Below are 24305 nucleotides of genomic sequence, written 5' to 3' on the forward strand. Positions count from 1 at the left end.
GATGATGATGATGATTGGTGGTCTGATCGATTCAACTCTTTGAAGTTAATTTTTTGGTTCACCTCCCAGAAATATTGTGACCTTTAAACCTTGTGCACCTGTTAAACACCTGGTTGGCATTTAAGTAAGTGCTATTGCAAAAAGAATAGATTAGATATTTTATAGGTGCAACAAATAGGTCGTGTCATACATGTTTGCACTTGACCACGTGCACAGGATGGCACATTTATTTAACACACTGATTAAATAGGCACCTCTGGTTCCTGCTGCGCGAATCGACTCAGCTAAAAGAGTCACTACAGAGATCCGACTCCTAACGACGACTGCTTGTTATCAAGTGGATATGTGCGACCCTTTGTAGTTCGTGACACCGATTTCCCACGTGCACAGGAAACGGATCGAATTCATTACAGCGAAAGTATACGCTCCTGTGGTCCCTGCTCTCGCTGATCGAGTCACTCAAAAGATCCGAGTCAAGGGAGCCGACTCACATTGTTCGCGACTCTCCCGTGGCTCATTTGCGCGTGGAAACTAAACGAGTACGGAAGGTCTCGGTTAGAATGTCAGCAGGCGCCTCGGGTGGGACGTCAAACCGCTATAAGATCAGAACAAACACCGAGCGAGGGAGTGCACCTGTTGAAAACTCATCACCGGGGAGAGAGAGAGAGGGGTAGGTTGTCTGGAGTGGATTTAATATGCTCATGAACTTGGAGAGTGGAGATGATGGTGATCTGAACCGACATGGTGGTCATGCTGTAATCCAGCGCACTCACAAACAGGGTCCGGTTTGGGGATCTGCAGGAATTCTTATTATGTAAAAAAAAAAAAAAAAGAAAGGTTTACAAAATAAGTACTGAGTAACTCAGTACATTTGTTTATTTTATTTTATTTTATTTTCCTAGCTATTATGTAGTTACATAAATACTGACTTTAAAAGCAAACACTTTCTTTACCATGGAAACCATTCAGATTGTACTTGGGTTACATTTGAGTGATTTTACATTGAAAGTTATGGTTGGAAACATGAACCTTTTTTCTTTTGTGGAATTGCTACAGGAAAAGAAAAGTGTTGCTGGACATAGTGGGTTGCCAGATTGGGTTCACCAAATGGGTTATCATAAGAGAGAACAGTTTGTTCTATAACATTACTAGTTTTCTTCTTTACACTGATTCTGCATGTGGAAAGAAAAAATAAGCATTGAGCAAATAATTCACATTATGAAATCAAACTTGTTTTATTTGGTCATATATACAGTATTTGATGTATTGTGCAGCTTAAAGTAGCATCAAATACATATGTGTGTTTACTATGTATATTTATACTTTTATACATATTTAAACATCACTCATAAAGCTTCAATGGAATCAAATGTTATAAATATTATCAATACCGCAATCGATGATGTCACAATATACCTTTTCTATGATATCGTGAATCATTTAAAACCAATATATTAAAAACAGACAAGATGTGGCTGATGTAAAACGTTGTATTTAATATTGAAATTTATAAACATTCTGATTTTTACAGAGTTATAACCTTCTTCGCACTGCTTTCGGAGTTTTGTTGCTAAAAACTTCAAAAAACGACAAAAAGTATTTTGTATATTTCTAAAAAAAATGTAAAACATTTCTTTTGTTTGTTGTGATATTAAGTGAAAATCCATTTCAAAATTAGTCTTCCCATTTTTTTGTACATGCCGTTGCATGATCTTGATGAAAGTGAGAGCTGATGATAATCTTGTTTATCAGCCCCAGGATATCTTCAGTACTGTATGTTTGACATGGTACAACAGAAGAAAATGAACAATCTGGCAACCCACGTGGGCGTTCACACTTCCTACAAGATTATTAACCATGCCAGAGTGCATGCAAGAGTTGGAGGCTGTCAATCTGATCCTTGTCCTAGGACAATGCATAAACATGGCTGTTTTCTCGCCGTTTATTTCTTAATGTCACATGGAATGTCCCATGATGTGATGTAAACGAACCATGCAGTGTAGGAATGCGCCTGTAAATAGTTGAAACTGGCTGATTTTTTTCAGCCTGATGTTGAAAAACCTGACAGCTGACTGCGATTCTCAGCAAACATTAAACACCAGTGATATGGCAGGATTAGTAAGACCTGCCTGGTGTTTTTCTCAGATTTAGGCCACACACACCATGTGTGTGTATGTGTGAGTGTGTGTGTAGGTGTGTGTGTGTGTGGGTGCTTTGCCACATGCATGTTTTTAGGAAGATTTTGTGACCCGAAATTCCATAAATGTTTTTGTAGGCGTCTCAAAAGCTTCAAAACTACTTAATTTCAGTGACGTCTGTCAGCTGTAATTGGGGGGGTGTCACATACCTCTTGCCTATGCTTCATGGACCCCACTTTTGAGATATTTGTAAATAATAATAATATAGTAAACAGTAAAAACTGTGTCATGCTGATTTAAGGAAATAATCACTGACAGGGTGCTTTGATGAAGCTCCAATTTGGCTCTTTTTTAAATAAAAAAATTAATAAAATACTAAAAAAAAAAAAGAAAACCCTTAAGCTTGTCATTTTACTGAGAATCTGAAGAACTCCTCTGCCCTGAAGACTTTCCTAAGGACAAAAAATTTACTGTTACTAATAAAAAACACTGATGTTGGAGACTCCTTCTGTTCAATAAGCAACTCCTGACATGTCATAGGGATTATGCTGTGTAGATCTTCCACAATCAAGCCCCTGTGATGGGACTGTTACTGCTTTGATACGTTCTAACCAATCCGATTCATGAATTCAACAGCGCTGTTGTATCTATATCTATATAGTGTTATCCTTAAAACAAATATTGCTATATACATTCAGTACTGCTATATGATTCAATACACACTAGAACCTTAACCTTTTGTTCGCTAGCAGGCAGAGCTTTAAATATGAAGCAAGATGTGTAGATGTTTCATGGAAATATGAACAGGTTTCGTCATCGGCTCCTTTTGTAGCTGATTTGTGTAGATGTGAAATCGGGGTGCCAATATATTTTTCCCAATAATTAGCCAATTTTTAAAAAGATTTCTGTGCGAACACGCAGAACTGTAGCCTGTTGTGAAAAGTGTGTATGAGTGTGTTTATGGCATCTTCTGTGTAAAGCAAATTTGCCAAATGAATGAACATATATTCTAATAATCAGCATTTTGATTTAATTCTATTTTTATCTGGCCACCCATCTGTTGTGTTTGAAGTGCATGTTTGAGGTTCTGACATGTGGTATCTGCTAGCAGGATTAGTTGCACCCCTCTTTGTGTGAAGATAACACCATTTATGGTATTAAAACATTACTGAGGTGTCTTAAGGTTACGTCCATTATAATGCACTTCTCTTGCACATCTTCAATTTGATGGCTGTTTATAATTAGGTATGTGGGTTATGTCATTCTGATGAACCAGTTGCTCTGGGTGTTTCTGTTTACTGCCGTGGAGGGAAGGGAGTGGATGGCATAAAACCGAAACAGGTCCACATTTGGAGCTTGTAGATTCATTGGAAGAAACATCGAGTTTGCCGTTCTGCTTACGACGATTGTGTTGCATTTGCAGGGGTCTTGAAGACACAAGAAGAATTAAGTGTGTCACCAGAGCATCAACCGAGTGCATCCAGACCGCTAAGAGTAAGCAAACCGATTTCATTCCAACACGTTGAGTCAGTATTTATGTTTAACACGAGGCGAAAAGAGCAGCATGTAGGATTTCTGAAATCTCTAAGAAACATTAATGCGCCAATCTAAGAAGTAGATGTTCCTGTAATCCAGCAAAGCTTGAGGCTTGTATTCTGTTCGGCTGCATGCACCCGCAACACGAATGGCGAAAATATCCTTTCGTACAACATACAATTATCTGGTAATTACTCGTAATTCTCTTCTGCAGCGAGGATCTTTTTATCAGACAGAGATACACACGAGTTCTACCTGACACATGTCTGTTTAGTTGTGTCTCATTTTAAAGCAGTTTACGCATTTTAATGATCCTCGAATGTTGTTGTTTTTTTATGATTTTAATCAAATGAAATACACTTCAAGCGTACAAGCATCATATCATTTTATTATTGGATGCAGATTTTATTATATGTGCTGTTAGATTTTCTTTGTCTTTATTTAATTTACATTTTAAAATTCATCTGCACACTTACTGTACAGTCGAGTGCATACATCTGATACATATGTCTAGCACAAACTATATATAGAATATAAAGTATAACATCAAACTGTAAAATATGTAAATAATGTCAAATATTTTACAGATGTAAAAAAAAAAAAAGAAAAATGAGTTAGCATGGTAATGAGTATGTTATAATACTAAGGTAATAATAAAAAATTACATGTCTATAAGAATGTAAATGTATTATAATTACTATACCAGCAGTTTTTCAGCCTTTATCTTGTTCTGTTCAAGTACAGCGACAGGGTCTCATAAGTCCTGCATTCTAGAATTGTGTTTTTACAGACCATAAATTGTCTGAAGAAAAACCAAATCCATTTTATTCTACTGAAAGGTATATGTGTTTTGTGAACTACTTCTGGTAGACATGTTAAAGTTCTGTAAATAAAAGCTTTTTTTTTTGTATACTGCTGGACTTATTCTATGCCCTTAATGGAAAACAATAATGAGATGCTGCTAATGTGAGCGATATGTCAAAGACCCGGGACTTTCACTGATTATGAGATCATCCTCTTAAATTTAAATTCTTGTCCATGTTGTTGTTCGTCAGACGTGCACACAAGGTGTAAGACACTTGTGAAAAGCAAAGAGGAGTGGGCCAGCACACCGGAGAACCAGGACAAGATTTGCTTCACGTCATTCTTCTCGCTGAGGTTCCCATCAACGAGGAGCGACAGTCAAAGGGGAAAAGTCCGCGTTGCTACAAAGCTGAGAAGTAATGATTTGTGAGTCTGAGTGATGTTAACTTTCTCTTTTAACCTTTTAACCTTTTAATATGCGACATCATAAAGAGTTGCGCTTCGTATCCAAGCGAACGTGATAATGATTAACTCAGGTGCCGAGGCCACACCTGGATTTCTCCTTTAACTGCATGTGGACCTCTCCCTCTCAGTAAATGATGTGAAACAATAAAATACCAAGCATGCTTTCTGCCTATTGATGCCTTCATTATGCTAGGAGGTTCGACATTATGTGTCAATCATAGCATTCCTGTTGCGATCAAGTGTTTTTTTTTGGATGTATGCTGAATCTGACCTTGTATAGAAGCATGTCATGCCCCAATGGGTGTGGAAGTGTGTATTCCAGAGCACTGTTTTGCTAACACGCAGAGTTGGGTGTTATTAAGCAGGGCACAGTGAGGTAAGAGGGTGTGGCAGCATTTCATGAACATGTTAAAACTCACCATTAATATGCGAAATATGAACTGGGAACGTTTACTTAGCTGAATCAGAGTTGCTGCAAAGACCAAGCTGAGTGTGCAACCTGAGGCCCACGGCAACATTAAAACTTGTGTGCGTGTGTGTGTGTGTGTGTGTGATAAGTAACTCAGAAAAGGGTTTAAGCCCTGACCCCTCCCTGTTTGTTAGTCATGTACAAACTGTTTACTTCTATAATACTTATTCGGAGTTAGAAAGGCCGGAATGTGGCTCATCTTGTTTGGCTTAGTCGACTTAATGCACATTTTGAAGGTATGAACACAGCCTGAGAACACTGCCCTGGCCAAAGCACAGCGCATGAAACGTTCAGATATGCAGAAGTGCTACGTTTTATAGCCTTTTTTTCTCAAGTTCAAGTTGATTTTTGAAATACAGTAAAAGTTGTGAATGTCTGCTGTGTGTACCGGGTGCGACTTTGTACACTGAATTATTCACACCTTCTGTGTAAATGCACAAAAATCAATAACATGCAATAAGATCTTCAAAATGCTGATGTGTACCCCAATCAATATTGAGGCCCTTTGTGCGTCCCTTTGTGAAAATAACAGCAGCAAATCTCTTTCGATGATGTCTAATAAGGTTGGAGACGCTTGTCCTTAACTCAGCGTAACCTCCTGGCAGATGCAACCATGTTTTTCGATTAAAAAAAAATCTCGCTGTTTGAATAACGTCATGCTGTCATTCTTCACAAGTTCAGAACAGCCCTCGAGCATCAATAAACCTTATTTTACAACACGAATGAGTTTCTTCAGTTGTTTATTGAGTATTTGTATTTAAGAAGTCCATTCTTTTGAAAGGTGTCAATAGTTTTGGAGGTGATTGTATAAAAGTTGACATGCACTGAATAAGTACACATTGTTGTTTTCTTTACAGGCGCAGGGATTCAGATACGAAGGTAGCCGCAGTACAACCCGAGGTATGTATTTACCTTAAACATCTAATTTCTCCAAAATGACTTCACAAAGGCCTCGGTTAAATCTAGTAAATATCTCTTAATGCATTCGCCTAAGCTCTTTGAAATCATTGTGATGTTTCCAGTTTTAGTAGAATGGTTGCTATGGGAAGCTTTAGGCAACTTAAACAGCTTTAAAAAACCAAAACTGATTGCACATTTTTCATATATACGCCTTGAGTATTCTTATATTTCCTGTTTTATTTTTTCAGTTTAAAAAGGATTTCCTAGTCAACACGTTAAGAGCATCAACTGGAACAACAACTGAAGATAAGGATGTGTCGAAATCGCAAAATGGTGATCTTGTCTATTCATGGCCAAACCATGCTGAGCATGCCCTCTCCAGTCACGGATCCTCGGACGGAATACGGCGTGGCTTAGCCCTCTGTGCAGAAAACTGCACACAGGAACAGTCCGCAGGTTGTGAACAAGTGGCAGAACTTCGAATCACTGAGAGTAAAAGTGTAAAGGGGCAATCAGGAGTTAATTACCCTCTAGAACAGAATGCGGAAGGAACTGTTTCTCACAGTAATCTAATCCCTTTTAGAGAGGATACCAGTTCAAAGGTTGACTCTGACTGTCAGGTCTGTGCATGTTCTCCAACAGCAATACAACGAAACTTATCGCTGCCCTCATTCCCTGATTCTCGATACGGTCAAAATCCGAAATCAGATCTTGTCAGTTCCACTGCAGTGATGTTTACTTCTACTTTAGTCTCTGTTCTTGCTCCTCATTGGACCGGGCGCCTTAGGAGACACAAGCGAGGATTTAGCGATGTTGGACAAGACACTGAGCAAAATACAAACCTCTCAGCTTCAGCTCAGAACGAACAGCAACAAAGATTTCCACTCCAGCAGATACAGGGATGGGGTGAACCAGTCAGCGACTGCAGTAATAGGCTCAGTGGATCAACAGGATTTAGCCGGAGCTCTGTTGAGTGGCAAAACGAAAGCTTCTCACATCTCTCTGAAACAAAAAAACAGTTTTCGAAGACCAGTTATTTGAGAATGAACAGGCATGCAGTAGACCAAACTGCAGAATCTGGCAACTCCCTTCATATGTCAGTGGACTCTAGTGAGGTGGTCCCCAGGTCCTCAATGTCCCTTCAATTCAGTAACTACAGAAGGAAAGCACAGTCAATGGATCAAGGAGTGTCCTTTCCTTCACTAAGGTCTAGGCCAACAACCAGCACTTTGCTTTTGTCTTCTAGAAGGTTGAACTCAAGAAAGCCCACTCATGAGTCCTTACAAATGGAGAAGCAGTTGTCGACATCCATCAGCTCTTTAAATACCCCTTGTAGAAGCATATTGAAGATTTCCCAACCACAACACAACCTAGTCTTCCCAAACGATCCATCCAAAGAGACACATTTGACAAAAAACAGGCTTGCATCTCCTGAACAACTCTCAGTCACACACAAACTAGAACCCTCGACTTCAAAACCAGGAGAGATGGACTCATCAAGCAAGCATCGCTATATAATCACAGGGGATTTTGACATGATCAACAGATCACCTCCTGCTACAAATTATGCAAATAGGGAAAGACTGTTTTCAAACTATACAAGGTTACATCAATCAGATAGTTTGAAATCTGCTCAGGGTCAGAGGGGATTTGACCCAAACTTTACTGACAATAAACATTTATCAAATAGTAATATCTCAGAAAAGTCTGCTTGGATTTCCCAGAAGGAAAATGCAAATAGTAGATTTGTTTTTCCACAAATTCCCTCAAACCTGAATTCTGAGAGACTGATCACCAACACCTCAATGACAAACACAAATCTTACACCGAGCACTTATGTACAGTCTAGCAGTATCAACAATATGATCAACTCGAACAAGACCAGCACTATAAATAGTCCAACTAGCCCCAGAACAATCCAATCAATTACCACCAGTGGCCCATTCAGTTTAACTCCTGTCCCCCTGACTCCAAACCAACACAACATTCAGAACTCGTGCGGATCAGATGCGCTTTCATCGAGCCCAGTTAACTCTGTACGGATGAGAACATTTACAGAGAGTCTTAGCATCTCACCTCGGAAAGATTCAACTGTAGAAGGAACGAGCCCATCTCAATATTGGCCAGTTTATCTGAACGCTAAGAAGCAGTCAGATGAATCAAATCAAAGCACTTTAGATCAGCCAAGTCCTTTATCCCCATCTGAGTTCAAGCCCAGAAAAGTTTGTACTCCAAGCATCTACAAATATCTAAGGGAAACCAGCCCACCTAAAAGCACACAGACATCACCAGCATTGAGCTCTCCTAATCCTCAAATCTCACCTCTAAAGCAAATGCAGGAAGAAGATAAAAATTCAAGGAACCTATGCTTCACTTTTGACTTAAGCTCAGCGGAATCACATGATCCTCTTTTAAAACCTGACTCCAGTTCACCACAATCTGTACCAGACGACTCTGGCAGAAGATCAGGGTCTCGTCTAAGTAAATCCCCTTACTCCACCCTAATTTCTACAAGAGCGGCAGTTAACATCCTTTCATCTCCACCTGTGACCCACCAGCACAGTAGATCCCTTTCCTACAGTAGTTCACCAGTAGATGATAAGTCTCCAGAGATTGCGAAAAAATCTTATACTTCTGTCCTCAGAGACCGACTGAGTCAAAGAAAATCTCCAGTGATGGAGCCAGTGGGTTCTACTGATCTTCAGGTTACATCTAAAACAGTTTCTTTCTGTCAAGATGGAATCTCAAAAAGCTCAACAGATGCAAAGTTCTCAGACTGTCAAACTAACACTTTAATCCCAGACACAACACACCCAAAACAGACTGACTCTGTCATTAAAAATATCCCTCATGAGGGACTTAATGGCATATTTTTGTCTCAGAGTGACAAAAGAAGCACTTGTACAAATGACAGGTTGAATTCCAAAGAGCTTTCTTCGCCACAAGTCACGTCCCTGGTTAGTGAGGTGCCGCAAAAAGAAGAGGAACCAGAAATCTTACAAAGAAATGGAACATTTGAGGCAAGTCAGGGCCCTAATTTAAAGAGAAGCCTTTTTGCATTAAGAAGTAAGAAAGATAATGTTCTGCCATCATCTGCAGAGGGTCTGGCTGTTAAAAAAGGTGAGATGACAGGACCTAAAACCATCAAGAGAGTGGACCAGTTTTTTAATCACTTGAGACAAAGATTTGGCGGCAAAATTTCAGACGACAGTGACACGACAAACAAGAGAAAGACTAAAAAGGAGGATTTAAAAGTTAAATCTTGTGAAAGCGTTATGAAGGAAAACCAAAGTAATGATCTGACATTTACAAGACAGTCTAAACCCGAGGAGTCGTTAGACAGCAAGGCTTTTGAGAGGACTAGGAAATTAGACCAAACGGATTCTCACGCAATTCGGGCACAGAATAAATCTGAAGAGTTTTTAAACAATAAGGCTCTAGAAACTTCTAGACAACTAGATCTTATGGTTGATCTGACCGTCAAAAGACAGACTAAACCTGCAGAGCTTTTAGACAGCAAGGCTTTTGATAGAACTAGGAACTTAGACCACCTTGGTTATGGGACAGTTAGGACACAGAATAAATCTGAAGAGGTTTTAGACATCAGGGGTCTAGAAAAAAGTGGGAAACTAGACCAGTCTGATGATGTGACCGTTAGAAGAAAGACTAAAAACGAGTGGTTTATAGACAGTATGACTTCTGAAACCAAGCGAAAAGAACAGAGGCTTTCTGAAAGTCTATCACCAAAAACTCCCCAAACATCTCCCAGATCTCCAAATACCCAAGTCTCCTATATTATAGACTTGTGCGACTCTTCTACTCCTACGTTATCTTTCAGCCGTAAAAAACAAAACAACTCACCAAATCTAGATGACCACAAAAGACTAATCGAGGAAAGCAAAAATAGACACCTGGGTAGACCCCTTAGTCCAAACTGGCCTAAACCTGATAATATCAACCGCTATGCCACACTGCCACCAGGCAAAAGATCCAGACTTGTCACGTCTCCAACACCTTCTCCATTTGAATGTTTTTCAGAAGACGATCAAAATGATAACGTGTTTTTCAGCAGTGTCCTTTCGAAAAAAAATCACACCTCTCTTGGTGAAAATGAGAACGTGGCTCAACCAGACAACAGTTTAAAAACTGGGACGCAAAATTCAACAGGGGGTATTTTGTCTTCTCCTATACGAGAAGTTGATATCAAGTATGGACTGCATCGTGGAAGATCGGTCTCGGTTAGCAGTGTAGTTTCAGGGCGTCCCTCAGGTCCTGGGCGAATCTCGATGGGATCAAGGCAAAGCAGTGTGAGTGACTTGAGCAGCTTGGACAGTTTTGTGAGCAAGAGCCAGCATTCAAGTATCAACAGTTCACTCAGTTCACCTGAGAATGATTTCACAACGTCTACTAGCCACATGCCTTATAAGGGACCCACAGGGCGGGGGCCATCAGAGGGCCGACTCAGGAGCCCAGATAACCAGGAGCCCAGTTCATTCTCATGGGATATGGAATCAGATCCAACACCACCTCATTCTCCTCTGCAAACTCGGCGTATATCCCAAATCTCCAGCCCATCTTCAGCAACCTGCAGGTCCCCACCAGAGAGTTTGTCTCCTCGTGGACTTTTGCCTTCCAGGAACTACAAGTCCACGCTGTCAGTTTTTGAGGAGTCGGATTCAGAGACCACTACTGACGGTGAATACTATCTCAACAGCGATGATGACAATGAGAAAGAAACAGAACTTTAGTGGATTATATCGTGTGCCACAAATGACATTTGTGTGGTCTTTGGATGTGAATGTTTTGTATTTGTGCACTTTGATCAGGTTTTTCTCAGGAACAAAATGCAATAGCAATGTTATAATATGTCCTGCAGTGTCGGGTAGAAATTATAAAAAAAACAATCTCTATCAAGATCGAACTTGTGAATGAAATGCGATAAAAATCAATATGAAATCAAAGCGCTGAAGCTCTTACACATGCTCCTGTTTAAGCTTGCCCTGGCATGGATAATTGCTTCAACCCAAGTGCTACATTTGAACCCATTTTTAGTTTGAGATTGTTATTGAAATTTAATCATGACAATTTATGCACTGCAGAAACACAGGCGATATTCAGGTTGTGTGTTTTGTAAGATTTGTGTATGAAGCTTGTATTGATCATTGTACAGAATTTGATGTTTTATAGAGGAAAACAAGATTTTTTTCTTTTTTTTTAGCCACAGAACAAATATCATATATTGCTTTGCTCAACTAAGATAAAATAAGGTTAGGGTTGAAAAATCTTATCAAAATACTTGACATGTTTATAACAGTATTTTTTGCTGAGATTTTGCTAAAGGCAAGACATGAAGTACTAGAAGCAGATCGGTTTTAATTTCAAAACGTACAATTTTTCAAAAAAGAAACGATTCAACGAGGAAAATGTTCATGTTTATTCAACTGTGCTTCTTTATTTTGTTCATAATTTTGAAGTTGGATCTAACAATAAGCACAGCACCTACAGAAAAATCTATATTTTAATATAATTCATTGCGATATCAACATATCACTTACTTCTACTGATTTGATTGTTCTATGTTGGAATGAATAGATCTTGAAAGAAATTTATAATTTAATATTTAATAAATCATAGAAAAAAATATTTTGAAGAAAACAGCATGTGTTTAATGCAAATATGACCAAACCAATGAACAAACGAATCCCCATAAGTAATTATGTGATTCGCTGCACAGTCAGAGAACAATTAGAAATTTCAGAATTGCACAAATTATTTGTTTGTTAAATTCTTTCTTGCTGCCACATTTTTTCCCTGTGGGTGTTTTTTTTAAAGTGACTTTGATGTGATAAAGAATAACTTTATTTTTTAAAAGATGAATGTTGAGACATGATTTATTAAGTGTTACCTAGTAATCTGAGTAACATGAAAAGCACTTGAGGGCATTTTGTTATAAAACAGTAACAGACAACAAGATGTGGTCTGTTAAACATGTTCAATTCCCCCCCCCCCCCCCCCACACACACACACACACACACACACACATAATTTAAACGATCCATATAACGTCGAGGGAAATCCAAAAGAACGAATGCATTAAAATAAAACAATAGCAAAGGATAACATGGTGAAAGCTATTAATAAAAAAATTTTCGCATGTAAGCAATAAACTTTGGTTGCTAAGCAACATTACGGGTAGAATAAGGTATTCCATTGGCAGAACAATGTTTTTTTAATTGAATCTAAGAAGCCTAAGCCAATCAGATTTCATAACCAAAATTATGCCTTAATAACAAAAATAAATAAATAATAAAGAGCTAATAATAATAAGCCGCATCACAACACCATTATGCGTCGAACAACATGATAATAAATAAAGGCTTGTTGTGTTTCGGAAGACCAGGAACGCATGAACGTCACCATTAAACGTCACCGCAAATTAGACTTTTTCTAAAGTGATGTCCTCGCTGTAGAGTTCACGCTACACACCAACCCCAGCTCTGTGCTGAGCCTGTGGGAAAGGAGTGGTGGGCAGGTCCATACAGTAACTCAGCTATCATGAATGTCATTAATGAAGCCAGATCTGAGAACAAAAACAGGCTGTGTTTATGTGTGTGTGTGGGAGTACATTCAGAATCTATTTTAGCCACCGCCAATGAGCTTTTGTTGTCGGGTTGCTGTGGTGACATTTGTTTGTTCGCCTCAATTACACATAAAAGTACACGGCCCGGGCAGAACCTTTATTGAACATCATTGCAGTAAGATATCTGATATGACAATGTTTTGCTGACTTGCATGGAGACACGTGTGTGGACTGAGCCAAACAGCTTGACGCTAAAATACTGTATGCTGATCCTGGTGTCTGAGTATCACATAAAGGTTGTGAGATTTTTACAAAATATTTGTATATATTCCTGATTATTAAGTTGAAGGTGGGCTCGGAGTGTTTAATTTAATATAAAAATAATAGTATATTCTTTTAAACATGTTAAATTCCTTGAGATTGTATATATCTAAAAATCTAATATAACCTTCAACTAAATATTTTCTATTTTTATTTTCATCACTTTGAAATGAAGTGTTGGGAATGACGCATGAAACGGACACTTTTACGATGTTTTTCACATGTTCTTGTGATCGGCACTGTTGCGATTATGCCGCAATAAACCGCTTGGCATGCTTGCGTGTTGTTTCTAACACGTTGGTTTGATTTTTATCTACTTAACAGGTTTGTAGAAGCAATGAGTCATTTAATATTTCTCAACCAACACCTCAGTGATTTGGTTCAACAAGCTCTTGTTTACATACACTATTGGGACCAAAGTTTGTGGACACCTGACTATAAGATAGCGATGTTCTATTTGAACATCATATTCTTCATTTATTCCCCATTTGCTGTTATAATAACCTTCACTCCTCTGGGTAGATGTTCCCTAAACTGTTAAACTAAAGCCACACGATTGTATGGAATTTCTCTGGATGTTGTAGGATTGAATTTTTTTTTTGAGACCAAAAGCTGTTCCAGCATAACAGTGTCCCTGTGCACAAAGCCAGCTCCATGAAGATATGCTTTCCATGGGTTGGACTGGAAGATGTCCTGCTGTAGAGTTCCAACCGTATTGAACACCTTTGAGATGCATGTGAACACTGACTGCACCCCAGGGTTCCTCACCTTCTCACCTACATCACTACCTGACTTTACCCATGTGGTTGAATGAATCTCCCACAAATCTTCATGAGCACACTCACAAATCTGGTGGAACTGAATTACATCTCTGGGGTCGACATGTTTGAGCAGCAGGTATGGATCAACTTGGTTACTGAGGTCCAGACTATAAATAAAGACAATAGAACACACACACACACTGGTTTGGTGTGCACAAGTTACAGAGCAAGCAAAACGCAAGTGTGTGTTATATGTAAGCCATACACATGGGTTTCTCTATGTTCTTTGGACGACTCTGCCTAGTCGTACAAACTCTCCTGTCCATTTTGTCTTTCTCTTCTTCAACCCTCATAGGTGAAGAGGAAGCAAAAGTCTTGTGGTGTAAACAAAACAATCAGGGACTTGTCTTTTATAGTGACTCACTGATCTTCACTTAGACCAGAAATTCCTGCCATTGTGTTTTGTGTCATTACGTAATTAAATATACACTATACAGAGAGAAGTTTGTGGACACCAAAATATCAGTTTTCTGTGTGCTGTTTGATCCCATTCCACATTTAGTCCCCATTTGCTGGAGACTAATTTGTTATAATGACCTTCACTCTTCATATTGTGCATATATGTAGTACACACTGGTAACATGTTATATAACAGATAGCATCTAATTATTGGATTTTAAAAATCACTTCTTGGTATCAGATATCAGTATCACATTTTAGCTTTTTTTTCTAATGAACGGCAGTACACTAAAGAAGAAAAACCTGCTACCTGAAGAGTATCAACTTTCAAATGTTCCTCTGACAGGCACATTATCACTCCATTTCTTTACATTTATAAGCCTGATTTATAGTCAGGTTTTGGTTGTAGGTTGATCTTTTGGACGCTGCATCTGCCACTGGTTCTGGAGGACCGTTCGGTTTGGTACCATTGGGTGGAGAATAGCGTCCAGAGGCTGCTGTCTGGCATGGTGAATCAGATCTCTGATAATGCACCTGTTCTTAATCCTGGTTCTGAGGATCCTAATCTCTAATCTACAGATTAACAGATCTAAATTAAATTAGGTGTGAGCATAAGTATGGTTATGTGCTCCTTTCTGATCATCCCATTCCACATTTAAGTCCCCATTTTCTGTTATAATAATCTCCAATCTTTCAGGAAGAAGTTCCATAAGATTTTAGAGTGTGCTTGTGTGAAATTCATTCAGATGCAAGGGTGTTAGTAAAGTCAGTTACTGATGTAGGTGAGGTGAGGAAGCCTGGGGTGCAGTCGCATTCATCCAGAAGGGGTTGAATAGGGTTGGAGCTCAGCAGCAGTCATGACAGGGACAGGTTTGGGTCTCCTAGTTCAAGTGACTTAATCCTACTGCATCTAAAGACATGCTATACAATTGTGTGCCTTCAGCTTTGTCCCAGTACGTGTGTCCATATTAAGTGTATATTAATGTTCTGTACATAAAACTAGATTTGAACCTATTAGTCATTTGTCTATTGTCCAAAACTATTGTCATCTTGTAACTATAGATAATAAACAATAGTTTCTCTTTGGAGCCTTCTTTCTGAAAAGGAAAACATACAAGAAAAGCTGGGGGACATCAAGAACCTTGGCTTCCAGATTTATTTTGCTGCATTTTTCAAACTAGTTTTTTCTGGGTTTATAATGGCTTCTGTGTAGACTTCTGCAGCAGATGTTTTTCCCTTTAGACAGGTTTACTTCAACTATATAATGCCCCTTAAGTTATTTTCTAGGATTGTATTGTAAAATAGGAGAGGAATTGAAATGTGATTCTATTGTGAAATGCGTAAAAGCTGAAGGCTGAACAGTGATTTAACTGCCAATTGTAAGGTATGATGGTATGAGGAAGACAACTTGGGAGGAACCTCACAAAGGAACCCATCCTCCTCCTCAACACTGAATGTCCATTCATTGTAGTTTATTGTTGAGGTTTTCAGTTGTTCACTAATGGACATTTGAAGGACATTTGTTCATATTAATTGCACTGTTTATATGAATTACAGTCTAAAGGTACTTATAGTCACATTACATGTCCTTTTTCCTCTTGTTCCTTCACTTTCTTCTGAAATAAAAATAAAACAACAAAATGCTGATACTGGAGACTCCTTCAAAAAAATCCCTAAACATTTCCTCACAGAAAATCTGACCATATCACGTATTATATGTTTTTCTTAGATATATTTATTATTAGGCTTAAATTACTGTAAGCATCCACCATGTGAAGAAAACACTAACAGGTCTGTGTGTAAGGTGTTTTTATAAAACTGATTCAAATTACAATTAAAATTAATGCCAGAGATGATGAAGAAAATGAGAAAATGAATAAACAAACTTCTGAGCTGAAAATAAATTAAAATACATTGTTTTGTAAATAAACTGAACAAATAGATTTTCCACACAGAAACACAGGGGTGTGCTTTTGCACTCAACTCTAATCTAAAGATATAAAGATTAATGAGTTTTGTTTCCTCAGGTATATAAACGAATGGAAGCTCATATAAACCAATCTTCACTAATCCAGAAAAGTAGCAGCAGATTTTTTGTTGTTGATTCTGTAGATTTCTTTCAATGTCTTACAGCAGCCTCTGCTGGTGGACTGTTGACATATCCATCTCTCTTCAGAGATGATCAGCAGGTGATCTCAATCCAGGACCTTCTGGAGTTCTCCCAGGCCACAAGGTTTCATTTGAGATCAAGACCAACTTCAGAAGTGCAGCTTTATACATGTGATTTTGCTGTAGTAAAAAAAGTTTCATTCTTACCACTTGCTGGTAGAAAACAATGAAACTGGAGACTCCTTCCATAAAAAAAGTCTCTTCAGAGAAAACTTCAGCATATGAAATCTTCCTCCACACAACTTTTGATCAGCTGTCATGAACAGTTGTGATGAAGGACTAAACTGAACAATGTTGCTTGATCTAACGCGAATGCTTAGTTATGCACGTCGTCATCACGGTCTAATTAAAATGCAAATTAAATTATGATGTCATCTGGAGTTTTCCGTGGACTCTTGAGAGCGCACTGGCTACTTTCCCCTATAAGAGTTGAATAGTGAACTTGCACAGATACAGTTTCTCACCGTGAGGTCTCCAGAAAGAAAATGAAAGCTCGAACCTTGCACCAGGAAGTGAATGATAAAGTCTACAGAAGTCGCACTGGTTTTGCACAACTATTCATTTCCCGACTGCTGTTTTGTAAGTAAACATGGATGTTCAGAAGTATTTAATGCGCCTGGGCTGGCCCGTGTCGTGTCCATGCTCTCCAACGCTGGAGTCTCTGCGCTTTCTTCACCTCCAGCACCTGCTCTCGGTGCCTTTCGAAGACCTCACCATCCACACCGGCGAGCGCGTGCGCCTCGAGCTGCCGCTCCTTTACGACAAAATCGTGGTGAAGCGACGCGGCGGGTTCTGCTACGAAAACAACGGGCTGTTCTCCTGGCTCCTGTCTCAGCTCGGGTTTCAAGTGGAGATCTTGTCTGCTCAGGTCAGGAATCGGTTCACGGGCGTTTACGGACCTCCTTTTGATCACCTGATCATGAAGGTGACCCTGGAGGGGGAAAGGTGGCTGTGTGATGTGGGCTTGGGCGGGTTCCAGATCCCTCTTTCTCTCGACGTGGAAACTCCTCAGACGCAGAGTCATGGTGTGTATCGGGTTCGAGCTCATGGGAATCTGCTTTTTGTGGAGACTCGAGCAGAGAGTGAAGACCCTTCATCATGGCTGGAGCTGTACAAGTTTACCCTTCAGCCATGCCAAAGAGAGGACTTTGAAGCCATGTGTGAGTACCACCAGACCTCCATGAGCTCCGTCTTCTTCTGCAAGTCCCTCTGCACTCTCCTGCTACCAAACGGAAGGGTGACTCTAATGGGCCGCAAACTGATTACCAGCCTCCTGTCCGGCGAGGATGGAGCACCAGTGAAGACCACCAAAGTAGATCTTACTGATGAAGAAATCATTAAAATCCTGAGGGAGAAGTTTGGAATAGTGCTGACATCTCCACTGATTAGTAAAGACAGTGACATTGTGCCTCCATCAGTAAATTATTAAAGTAATTCCCTACCTGTGCCATCAGACCCATACTGCAGACCTGTACCCTGTACTCATGGGTATTAACATGGTCTTGGTCTGCTTATGATAAACTCCACTCTTCTGGTAGAGCTTTCCACTAGATTTTGGGGCTGCAGTAATTACTGATCATTCTGGTACAGGAGCATTAATGGGATCAGGTTCTGACGATAATGAGTCTTCAGTTTAAGGTCTTCAATAAGAGGTTTAGTGAGACTGAGGTCAAGGTTCAAGCGTCGAGCCTCAACATACCACGTGTTCATGGAGCGCGCGTTATGTAGCGGTTTATTATTACATGCAGATCTGTACATAACAGAATATATAACAGGTTTGTGAGGCTGATCGTGGTTTATAGACTATAACTTCTTTATGATTTTTATTTATTAATGAGCCACAACATGGTGCATGTCAGAAAGGTGCTGATTATTTAGTCCTGATAATACAACTACAGAAATCACTGACAGGTTGCTGTTAAATGAGAGGAATAAATAAGTTCAGGTTTCAGGGGTTTACAATCCACTGATGGTAAAGCAGCTCATTAGGCTTCATCACATCACCTGATACTGATTATTGTTCTATAACTGCATGCTCTCATGTGTGTTATTACTTACATAGTAATAAAACCCTGACAGTTAATCAACCCATTTTACACTACTTTACAGGTGTAGTGAATCATGTGGGGTCTAATAAGCAGTTATAAGGTAGAAAAGTAGATGACAAAAACCCCAAAATATTCATTACACCTCATTCTTCAAGTAAAATAATTTCTAAATCGCGTTTCTGTAGCACCGCACCGCTGAGGAAAAATGTCTCCTTCGGGATGCCGTAGAAAATAGGACCCATTCGAGTGAAAATGTTGAACAGCGGAAGATTGCTGAAGGTAAAATAATAAATTAAATTAAAACATTTTATTATTATTTTTTTTTATTATTAACATTATATTTATAGATTTTTTTGTGACGTAGAAAATCTATTTGGACTAAATTATTATTTTTATAGTCAGTTAAATGTGCTAAGCTAATGCGGTTAGCTAACATTGTGCTCAGGCAGAAGAGGTTCACAATAAATAATGAATAAAAAATAGTGTATTATTTTTAAACTGTTAAATGATTAAATTGTAGATTATCATTTAGATTGTGTGAATAGACTGTTAAATAATTATTATAATAATAAACAGGGGTTAACTGTTGAACATTGAGCTGCAATAAATGTAATATAATATTATGTAATATAATAATAATTTGATTATGTTGTTTAATTTGTCTTTTTTATTTATATGCAATAGAAATTTACAAAATATATAATGTGCAAGTTATTTAAAACACACAAAAAAAAACATTTGATTATAATAATTACTATAATGACGATGATGTACATTTTGTCTTGTTTTTTTCCTGTCATTTATTTTTATTAAAACCTGCAAAAAAAATACTGAAATAATTTGTACATTTATCTTTAATAAATTGTTATATTTCATGGATATGTTGCAGTTTGTTTCCATTGGGGATAAATGAAAACTTAAAATTTCATATTATTATGTCTTATTTCTTACATATATATATATATATATATATATATATTATAAGTATGTACTTTTGGGCATGTTTTGTCATATAAATGTAGTAATATACTGTCGTATACTATAGCGTGTGTGTGTGTGTGTGTGTGTGTGTGTGTGTATATATATATATATATATATATATATATATATATATATATATATATATATATAGGCTTTTATTCTTGTTAATTTATCCTATTTACTTATGATTGAAAACTTTTTGAGAAAAATAGTTAATATTTGTGATGTTTCCTCATGTTAATATAATGTAATGTATGGAATAATGTAATTAATGTCTATATATGAGAAGAAGTTTATTATTCGAAATTAAAAGGAGTATTTATTTTATTGCAGAAAGAACCTTTAAAAATCTGGAAAAACAGACAAATGGGGAATGAATAAAACAGAAGATATGAAGATGATGATCTTCTGAAGATCTTTTTAGAATACACAATTTGTCCCTTAAAGGAATCTGTGATGTTAGAAAGCTCGGATCAGAGTGCAGGGTTAGACATGTTACAGCACCCCTGGGACACAGAGGGTTAAGGGCCTTGCTCAAGGGCCCCAGGAGTGGCAGCATGGCAGTACTGGGGTTTGAACCCCTCAACCTTTAGATCAGTAACCCAGAGCCTTAACCACTGAGCTACCACTTCTCCTCAACCTTTTATATATAAAACCACGTTTACAGATGTATTTGATGTTTCTTTCCTTCTCCTGGCAGGTGGCATTGCCGCTGGCGTTACCCGGCTCACTGTACCTTGTGTCGGGACGTGTTTTCGCCGCCGGTGAGAATGATAAAAGCGATTCCTCTCCGATTACTGATGAGGTGTGTGTTCTGTGTTACTGCTAATGGTGCTGTTTGAGATTTTGCTGCTCCAGGTTTGAGGCTTGTGAGTGAAATCTGTGTGTGTGTATGTGTGTGTGTGTGTGTGTGTTTCAGCTCTCCCTGTATACCACCCCACACTCTCCAGTGTACTCTGCGAAGGCAGAAGTGGGTCATGTGGAGAAGACAGTGGCGTCGTTGAGGAAATCAGCCGAGCCGTACACAGCATGGTGTCAGGTACGAGCACCGAGGAAAACCAGAACTCCACCATGAGACGCGTAATTTTCTGTTTATTCCCATTATAACAGTGAAACTGTTCAGGGAATTGGTAGCTCAATGGTTAAGATGCTGTACTCTTGGAAGTTCAGTGTCACTAAGTTGGGCCCTGGAGCAAGGCCCTTAACCCTCAGTAGGTCAGTTTATAAATAAGATTATTGTTAATCACTCTGGATGCAAATAATTCATCTATTTCTAATAAAATGGACAGTTAATGCAGTTAAATTTTACATTCTCCATTGGAGTGCTTTTTGTTCTTCTTGTTTTTCTTTCTTAATATTATACTTATCATCAGTAAAATCCTATTTATAAACTGGATACATTTTTAAGCTGCACTGATAAAAGAAATAGATTATAACAATGTAAAAGCAACAAAAAAGAAACTAGTCAATAATTATAAAACAAAAATTTTGTGTCTAAGGATGGTTAAACTGATTGACCTCTTTTTCTACCACTTTCTAGGAAAAGACGTCATATGCCCTGAATAAAGCGGAGGTATTCTATTTATAGAGTCAGAAATGTTTCCTTTATGTGGCAGTTTCCTTTGTATTGATTGATCTTCTGCCCACTTCAGGAGTATTATACAACCATGGAGCCTGGAATTAATGCATCTGTACAGACTGTGAGAGGTGAGGAGGTCAATGTAATATGATTTATGACATATTTACTGCGTGCAGTGTTTTCACTGTACTTATTGTTTTAGACACGTACGAGTTTCTAATGAATCCTCCGCCCGAGTTTTACCCAAGCGCCGGTGCTGTGGGTTTTTCCGCAATCCTCGGCCTTTACCTTGCCAATGGTACGTGTGAAATTGTACTTCTATTTATTTATAGCGAGTTATTATTTCCCGTGTGTATGAAATATTTCTCTCTGTGTCGTTCTAAGGTGGCAGGGTAAAGCGTCTTCTCTTCCCCACTGGATTGATGGCTCTGAGCGCGTCCATGTTCTACCCACAGCACACTGCATCTCTGGCTAAGGTAAGTCTGAAAGCCTTCAGGGACATGTTATTATCTGCTATATACCATGGTCAGATGGAATAGTGGATTGTGATTGGCTGAGAGTTCAGGCGTGAGTTCAGAGCTTTGAACACAGATAGTTTGTAGTCAGTTTAATGAATGCGCTGCTTATAAACACGTGTAACATCCAGTTGGCGTTCTGTTTGAAGACTGAAGCTTTCTTGTAGTTAATTTTTTTTTCTTTTTCTTTCAGGAAACCAAAGACAAGATATACAGTTTGGCATCACAGACACGTGTGTTCTTGGAGGACTTGTGGAAGAATAAATTACCTGGCAAACAGGTGAGTCCATCCGAATTTTCGAGAATGAAATACATACTGTACACTATATGGCCAAAAGTTTGTGTACAGGTGACCATGAGATGGTATGGTACAGTTCCCATATGCTGTTATAATATCTTCCACTCTTCCGGGAAGATGTTCCACTAGATGCTGGTGTGTGCTTGTGGAGATCTGTGTGAGATTTATTCAGCTACATTGGTGTTAGTAAAAACAGGTACTGATGTAGGTGAGGTGAGAACGCCTGGGGTGCAGGGTGGTGCTGGCTTTGTGCACATGGGCATCGTCACAGGTTTTGGTCTCCCAGTTTAAGTGAAAGGAAAATGTAATGCTCACATCTAAAGACTCAAATACAATTGTGTGCCTCTGATTTTGTGGTAAATGTTTGGGAAGAACCACATATGGCTGAAAAAGTTGGGTGTCACAATACTTTTACCAATGTAGTGTATCTGCTTTATTTATATAACATAAATACAATGGCAATCTTTAAGCAAAATCTCTTTTTTAGAGTTTAGACACTTTGAGAAATCCATGTTTTGCAATGTTTCTGGTGAAGTATTTTGCGCACAAACAAAAGCTAAGGTCATGTGACCATGTGCTCCCAGCAGGCCACATTCCACCCAGGTACACCTGGTACTTCAAGATTTCAGTTGTCCTGCAGAGGGCGCTCATCCTCAAAAAATAGTCAACATACAATTAAATCAATAATTATAAAAGGGCAAATAAAGTTCCGAATAAACCCCATCATCATTATACTGTAGGACCCTTGAATTTACAGGGAGATTTTGTTTGTGTACATTTACATTTATGGCATTTGGCAAATGCCCTTATCCAGAGCGACTTACAATTTATCTCATTCATACAACTGAGCAGTTAAGGGCCTTGCTCAGGGGCCCAGGAAATAACAGCTTGGTGTGAGTGGGATTTGAACTCCTGATTTTAAGATCCGAAATCACTTTTTGTGTATTCACAGGTTCAGTGGGTGCCTGAGACCGCTGAACACTGTATACTGTACTTACCCATGTAAAAGTTTCATTAACTTTTACTACACTTGTGATTTAATGCTGTTATTAATTGCAATTATCTCTTATTCTTTTTTCCCCTATCCAGAAATAAACATTTCTTGGTGAAAGAAGAATTAAGCAAAAGAAAGGTCTCCATCTGAACAAGATTTCACAAAGACGTAGTCATTCCTGTCAGTCTGATTCTGGTATAATCTCCATCATTCAGCAGTGGATATTCAGCCTATAAATCAATTTAGCATTTTTTTTCTACTGTATTAAGTTACTTAAACTTAATACAGTATAACTTAGTTATATTTATGTTTATAGTATTTATCTAGAGTGTCCTAAAAAGAGGTCAATATTTATATATAAATATACACAAATTCACATCGAGTGGGATTGATTGATGGAGGAATCATTATGAGCCCGGTAATAAATTTCTCCACACAACTTTGTGCTCAGAATGGCATCTTCTCTCTGTAAATGTATATTTATTATTACTGATGAGTGAAGAACTCAATCCCAATGACTTCAACCAAAACAGAAATCCAGCAGCGACTATAGAAACCGCAGTAAATGTTTTTTCATGGATCTACAGAATCATTAGTCTGATATACAGACTGTTTTTCTAGACGTTGTTCTGTCGTTTAATAGGTACAATGTTCATCTTTCTTAAATGGACGACGCGACAGAAAGCCAAGACTTTTTACCAGAACTTTAATTCTTCTCCCAAAATTACCGTAACACACCCAATATAGGTTCCCAAGCGTGCTATATGCCTCATAACATTACCGTAATGAACATAATACTACAGACGTATAAAAGCAGCAGCTGGCAAGTGGTTGTTCAGCTGTTGTGTCGTTTTTATGGTTCTGAATGATGTTTTGTCTTTCATCCATCTAAACTGTACAAACTCTTTGAGCTACTGGAACAAAACTTGAGAAAGTTCATGTGTTGATCATTGTACAATAAATAAACCCATATTTCACTTGTTTATGGTTGTGTTTGTTCCGGAAAAATATTAAAATAAAACAAATGTGTTGGACATTCTCTTGAGTTTATGGTTCTTCTTCATGTAGTTTGTTTCGTCTTCACAGTCACCTCTTACATCTTACCTACATGTCAGTACCCCTGTGTCTCAGAGCGGGAGATCAGATGTTGGAGGGTAAAACTTTCTGCTGTTCATCTGAACCACAAACTGCCTGAAGCACAGACTCTGAACGTTCCTGAGAATGGAGTCATCACACTGCCTGAAAAAGGGTCTGGAAAAAAAAATGCCATTCTGAGCAGAAAAGTGTG

General features: G+C 38.5%; 3 protein-coding genes across 3 annotated transcripts; all 3 read left to right on the forward strand.

The window, feature by feature from the left end:
• Nucleotides 1-419: 419 nt before the first annotated feature.
• Nucleotides 420-12183, forward strand: zmp:0000000991 (mucin-16). Its single transcript, XM_046833824.1, has 5 exons — nucleotides 420-670; nucleotides 3562-3632; nucleotides 4730-4904; nucleotides 6270-6312; nucleotides 6561-12183. The coding sequence occupies exons 1-5, from the start codon at nucleotides 561-563 to the stop codon at nucleotides 11058-11060; spliced, it is 4899 nt and encodes a 1632-aa protein (XP_046689780.1). The 5' UTR covers nucleotides 420-560; the 3' UTR covers nucleotides 11061-12183.
• Nucleotides 12184-15722: 3539 nt separating this feature from the next.
• Nucleotides 15723-18043, forward strand: LOC124375633 (arylamine N-acetyltransferase, pineal gland isozyme NAT-3-like). Its single transcript, XM_046834154.1, has one exon. The coding sequence runs from the start codon at nucleotides 17192-17194 to the stop codon at nucleotides 18029-18031; it is 840 nt and encodes a 279-aa protein (XP_046690110.1). The 5' UTR covers nucleotides 15723-17191; the 3' UTR covers nucleotides 18032-18043.
• Nucleotides 18044-18792: 749 nt separating this feature from the next.
• apoob (apolipoprotein O, b) lies at nucleotides 18793-24000 on the forward strand. Its single transcript, XM_046834155.1, has 9 exons — nucleotides 18793-18929; nucleotides 20332-20436; nucleotides 20551-20670; nucleotides 21172-21204; nucleotides 21284-21338; nucleotides 21413-21508; nucleotides 21595-21686; nucleotides 21919-22005; nucleotides 23113-24000. The coding sequence occupies exons 1-9, from the start codon at nucleotides 18903-18905 to the stop codon at nucleotides 23116-23118; spliced, it is 621 nt and encodes a 206-aa protein (XP_046690111.1). The 5' UTR covers nucleotides 18793-18902; the 3' UTR covers nucleotides 23119-24000.
• The last annotated feature ends 305 nt before the right edge of the window (nucleotides 24001-24305 follow it).

Source organism: Silurus meridionalis, chromosome 21, assembly GCF_014805685.1.
Source record: "Silurus meridionalis isolate SWU-2019-XX chromosome 21, ASM1480568v1, whole genome shotgun sequence".
NCBI lineage: Eukaryota > Metazoa > Chordata > Actinopteri > Siluriformes > Siluridae > Silurus > Silurus meridionalis.